General features: G+C 44.8%; 1 protein-coding gene across 6 annotated transcripts in view; it reads left to right on the top strand.

Annotated features, from left to right (window-relative positions):
* The first annotated feature begins 271 nt into the window (after positions 1 to 271).
* Positions 272 to 6,000, top strand: part of ZNF527 (zinc finger protein 527) — a 28,316-nt gene continuing 22,587 nt past the window's right edge. For 2 of the 6 annotated variants that reach the window (XM_032390240.1, XM_032390235.1), the window contains exons 1-3: positions 272 to 449; positions 2,533 to 2,635; positions 3,851 to 3,925. Coding sequence is in view for 4 of the 6 variants with exons in the window: in XM_032390235.1 (XP_032246126.1) it covers positions 2,591 to 2,635; positions 3,851 to 3,925 (120 nt within the window). In the remaining 2 variants the exon portion in view is untranslated. The other 4 variants (XM_032390239.1, XM_032390238.1, XM_032390237.1 and 1 more) reach the window with 3 other exon arrangements.

The following is a 6,000-nucleotide window of genomic DNA, read 5'->3' as shown; positions in this document are numbered from 1 at the left end:
AGTCATAAAAGTGTGCAGCGACGGTCACACACAGATCGCCACACCTGAGCATTCAATAACAGTCACGGACGCGCGGAGCTTCACGGTTTCCTCACACACAGGCGGCCACCAGCACTTGAGCGCCCGAGATCTACTAGGGCGGCACACGGCTCTCAGACACCCTCAGCCGCGGACGCCTGCGCAGGCGCGGAGTAGAGGCGGGCCTTGGGGGTCCTCTGGGAAATGTAGTTCAGCAAGGAAGGCCGCGGCGCAAAGCGTTCTGGGACTCGTGGTTCGCGGGGTCGTAAAGAGAAACAGCCGCGTCCAGTCCAGCTGGATGTTTCCCCAGCCGAGTTCGAGGTCCCGCGCGCCTCAGTCCCTGCTCAGCTTCACCCCGCGGGGGATTCTGGGAGGGGACGTCGCGGCTCTCGGGTCGCTGGGCGGGTTTCCAGAGCCCGCGGCGCCGGGAGGTGAGTTGGGCCTGGCTGCGCGCGGGAGCCGGAGGTCAGGACTGGGCTTAGGGTGGACCGGCAGGGACAGGGGTGGGACCGGGGTGGGTGCCTCTGGGGTTACTGTCGAACTAACTATGTAGAGGCCGTGCTGTGACAGAATGTGATCTTGTCTGTCACCGCGTGTGTGCTTATGTGCGACTGTATGTTTCAGGTGTAAAACTGTGTGTGTGTCTCTGCAGGTATAACTGTGTGTTACTGTATATGGGTTTGTGAGAGACTGCGGGTGTGACATTGTGTGTGTCGCAGTCTGAGTGTGTGTGATTATGTTTGACCACTTGTCTCTGTGGATATTACAGTGTTTGTGTGTGACAGCAGGTGTGATTATGTACCTGTGTCCATCTTCTCTCTGCAGGTGTAAATTTGTATGAGTAATGATGACAGGATGTGTGACCTTGTGTGGTATGTCACTGTGTGTGAGATTGCGTGGGACTGTCTCTCTGAGTAATTGTGTGTCATTTATCTTTGCGTTAATTCCACTACATAGGTATTTGACATTACAGATGAGCTTGTGTAACCATGGATAGTGTGTGTGTGTGACTGGGTGAAAATTTGTATGAGTATGTGAGATGGAAAGCTTGACTGTGTGGGACCTAGTGTGTGGTTGTGGGCACAGAAAGATTAAAATTACTTGCCCAAGTTCAGACAGTTAATTAATGACAGAATGGGGTCTCGAACCTAGGCATTTTGGCTCCAGAGTCCTTGCTTTTATTTATTTATTTATTTTTAAATGTTCTATTTATTTATTCATGAGAGTCAGAGAGAGAGAGAGGCAGAGGCAGAGGGAGAAGCAGGCTCCCCGCCTAGCAGGGAGCCCGATGCAGGACTCGATCCCAGGACCCTGGGATCATGACCTGAGCCGAAGGCAGATGCTTAACCATCTGAGCCACCCAGGCGCCCTGAGAGTCCTTGCTTTTAATCACTAAACTCTCTTGATCTTTCCCATATTGTGAGAATGAAAAATGGGGGCCCTGAGTTCTAAGGGTTTTGGAGAGGATTGTCCATGATCTTGGACTAGGAACCTCTAGGATATGGGATCTTGATGTGGGTCTCTTCCTTGTGAGTCACAGGACCCAGTCCAAAGACACTGTAGTGAGACCATCCTCAAATTGACTGCCTCTGGGGGAGGAAAGCTCAATCTGAAACCCAGTCTTTCTCTCCTTAGGCCATGGACTTTGAAATTTTAGATTTGTCTTTGTCAAAACTCTTCCATGTTTGGTGCTCAGAGAGGCTGATCCATGGCTCTTTTTCTTATGTACCAAGTGAGCTAAATTTTGGTTCTGACTTTCTCAGTTAATAAAGAAAAATGTTCTCATTTCCTTTGCAAATGTGTGTATAAAATGTAGGCAGGAACAAGGGTAGCACTTCTCTATGCCAGGAATTGGCTCATGCAGTCTTGACAGTGAGGAAAGAAATGTTCTGAGAGATGGAGTATCTTGCCCAAGGGCATGTAGCCAGTGAGTGAAGGAGTGGAGAGTTAGCATGTGCCTAGGGGTTATATAAAACCCAAGTCTTTAAAATCAGCTTCTTTCAGGGACTGATGTTCATCTCAAACTTGGAAAACATTACCCAAGTGATACACAGCTATTTGCAAACAGAAATTTAAAAGACATTTCTTTTATGCAGATGCTACATAGGGTTCCCAAATGCAGAGAATACTTCATTGATTCTTCTCTCAGGTTGCAAAGGCTTTTATGGACAATTTGAAGCTGCATTGCGCTAAGGAAATAAATTTTTTTTTCTTTTTTTTTTTTAACGATTTTATTTATTTATTTGAGAGAGAGAATGAGAGACAGAGAGCATGAGAGGGAGGAGGGTCAGAGGGAGAAGCAGACTCCCCGCTGAGCAGGGAGCCCGATGCAGGACTCGATCCTGGGACTCCAGGATCATGACCTGAGCCGAAGGCAGTCGCTTAACTGACTGAGCCACCCAGGCGCCCGGAAATAAATTTCTTAAACAGTGAGTTGGCTAGTGCAGAGTAGCCCAGAATTAGGGGGTCATATATCCTAAATTCTAGGTCAAACACAACTATGCTCACTTTCAGAATGAAGAAATGTTGGCTCTGAGGGGACTGTGCAATTTGTTACTGGTTTGTATTAAAAATGAGCAATGCCTGCCTCAAGCTGCATTCCCGTGAAGTAATAAAGGTAATATCTGCCAGCTCTGAAGATGCTTCTCTAGTAAATATATAGCATTGATTCCCCAGGTTATGTTACATATTTCATTCAGACATTGTAGGCTCTTGAAAGAGGACCAGTTTTTGAGTCTCATTGCAGTTTTAACTCTTAATGACTGAGTTAGTTGTTTAAGCTTTTTGAACCTCAGTTTTACTTGTTGGTAAGATGGGGATAATAATACTTATCTTTGCAGTTTTGTGAAGATTAAGTAAAATAATGACATATACAATATATGTAACATTGCCATTTATATTACAGGAGGCACAGCAAGATTTATTTATTCATTTAACAAATATTTTTTGAGCCCCTGCAAAGATTCTGGCATTATTCTAACACCAGAGATACACCAATGAACCAAATGAATCCTAGTTCTATCAGATCCTACACTATTGTTTGGGGAGACAACAATAAAGAGAAAAAAAACATGTCCAATGGTGTCAGATGCTAAGAAGAAAAATAAATCAGGATAAGGGAAAAGAGGAGGGAGGTTCTCTTTAGATAGAATTTTCAGGAAAGTTCCTCTGGTGTGGTGACAACTGAGCACAAATAGGAATGAAGAGAGGGAGTGAGCCATGTCCAGGAAGAAGGAAAAGCAAAGGCAACAGCCTTGAAGAAGGAGTGTGCAGTGTTTGAGGAACTGTAAGAAAACCCCTGTGCCTGGAGTAGGGTGAGCCAAGGGGGATGAGGGTAGGAAATGAAATCTAAGGGGCAGCCAGGTGGCAGATCATAAACCAGCTTGTTGGCCATTTAGATTTTGTTGAGTTTAGGCTACATGTTTTTTTTTATTTTAAAGATTTTATTTATTTATTTGACAGAGAGAGACACAGTGAGAGAGGGAACACAAGCAGGGGGAGTGGGAGAGGGAGAAGCAGGCTCCCCGCTGAGCAGGGAGCCTGATGCGGGGCTCGATCCCAGGACCCCGGGATCATGACCTGAGCCGAAGGCAGACACTCAACCGACTGAGCCACTCAGGCGCCCTAGGGTACATGTTCTTAATATCAGTCAGGACTTCAGGGGTTAAATTCAACTCTGGCCTTTTTGTCAGATCTTGGAAGAGGATAGGGCTGGCCCATGTAAGGAGGCTGTGGAGACCTTAAAAGGACAAGAGTTCTATCTTTGTGAATCTCAGGTCAGCAACATAGGGCTGGTCTGCCATTTTTTTTCCCTTTAATTCTCCCTTCTCAGGACCTTGTTCTCCAAAAGAGAAGATTGAAGAAGGAAGGAAGAATGGCTGTTGGACTTTGTAAAGCCACGTCCCAGGTAAGTTGATGTTTTCACTTTGTTTCCAGAAATTCCACCTCATTTTTAGGGACTTTGGGACCTCAGAGAGTCAGAAATAGCCCAGTGAGCACTCTCCCCACTTCTCTCCCTTAACTATTTCATATGATCTCTCTACAAATCATTTACTATCTTTTTTGCTCAGTGCTGTGCTGAAATATGTGATGGAAAAGAACTATCCTCTTTAGATGGATCATGATTTGTCATGCTGGAGATCAGTGCAAATGAAATAAAGGACAGAGGTGTGATTATTGAGTGTCCTATTAAATAGGGAGGTCCAGGATGGCCTCTCTGAGGAAGTGACATTTAAGCTAAGAAAAGCCTCAGTGAAAGTAGGGGGTTATTAAAGCCAAAAAAAGGGGGCACCTGGGTGGCTCAGTCGTTAAGCGTCTGCCTTCGGCTCAGGTCATGATCCCAGGGTCCTGGGATTGAGTGCCACATCGGGCTCCCTGCTCAGCGGGGAGCCTGCTTCTCCCTCTCCATCTCCCTCTGCCTTTCCCCCTGCTTGTGCTCCCTCTGTCAAATAGGTAAATAAATAAAATCTTTAAAAAAAAGGGAGGAGGAATAGCAAATATGAAGTTGCTGTGGTGGGAAGATGTCTGACGTATTCTGGGAATATCACTGAGCCAGGATCCTTAGAGGGAAATGAGCACTATGAGATCAGAGGAGTAGCTGGGGAACAAGTTGTGTGGGCCCTTGAAACCATGACCAGAACTTTGAGTTTTGTTCTGAGGGTGAAGGAGAGTCATTGGAGTGTTTGTGATTTAATGTGATTTCTATTTTAAAAGGAAAATGGAAAGGAAGTAAGGATGGAGCAGGGAGATCAGTCGGGAGACTACTACAGTAATCCAGGTGGAAGGTGGTAGCTGCCTGGGCCGTGGTGGTGGCATTGGAGCTGGGGGGATTTGGGGTATGTGTTGAAGATAGAAAATACGGGATTTGGCCAGGGACTGGTTGTGGAGTGTGAGAGAAAGAAAGTCAAGGATAACAACAAAGATTTTTGACCTGGGCAACTGTACAAATGACCTTACCATTTACTGAGATGGAAAGACAGGGCAGAATGATGAGATGGGAAGAAAAATTGAGTTCTTGATCTATTAAGTTTGAGAGACCTGTTGGATATCCAAGTGCAAGAGTGATTAGATACCTGGAGTCAGGATTGGAGGTATGCATTGGAGAATCATTAGTATATTTAAAGCTATAGGACAGGATAGGATTATCTGGAGGGTAGGATTGTGAGTGTAGATAGGAAAGATGCCCAAGGACTGAGTTTTGAGGATTCAATATCTAGAGGCTGAGAAGAAGAGGAGGAACCAGCAAAAGAGACCGAGAAGGACTGATGTAGAAGGAAAACCAGAAGAGTATGGGTCCTAGAAGTCAGGAGTACAAAGTGTTTCATAGAGGGTATGATCAACTGAATTAAATTCTTCTGAGAGAGAGTGAGGAAGATGAAGACTGAGAAGTGACCATTGGATTTGGTAACATGGAAGCTACTGATATTCTTGACAAAAGCTACTTGATAGAATGGTTGGGATGAAAGCATTGCAGTGGGGGCACAAGGGAATAGTGGGCCTAAAAGATAGGAATAGAGATGAGTTTAGACCTGTGCTGTCCAATAATGTACACAGTAGCCACATAAGACTGCTGTGAATTAAGACACGCTATAAGTATAAAATCTATACCAGATTTTAAAGATTCAGTACAAAAAAGAATGTAAAGCATCTCATTAATAATTTTTATATTGAGTACATGTTGAAATAACATTTTAGATATAATGGATTAAATATATTAAATTTGCTTCCTTTTTTTTAAGATTTTATTGATTGATTGATTGATTGATTGCAAGAGCACAAGAGCAGGGAGAGGGAGAAGCAGACCCCTTGCAGAGCAGGGAGCCTGACTTGGGGCCTGATCCCAGGATACTGGGATCATGACCTGAGCCAAAGGCAGACACTTAACTGACTGAGCCACCCAGGCAGGCGCCCCTAAATTTACTTATTTCTGCTTACTTTCTTTTTCTTTTTGCAATATAACCTAGTGATTCAGCATGACATTTG

The sequence above is a fragment of the Phoca vitulina genome, unplaced genomic scaffold (genome assembly GCF_004348235.1).
Source record: "Phoca vitulina isolate PV1807 unplaced genomic scaffold, GSC_HSeal_1.0 scaffold58, whole genome shotgun sequence".
NCBI lineage: Eukaryota > Metazoa > Chordata > Mammalia > Carnivora > Phocidae > Phoca > Phoca vitulina.
This window is presented reverse-complemented; position numbering and strand designations above follow the sequence as displayed.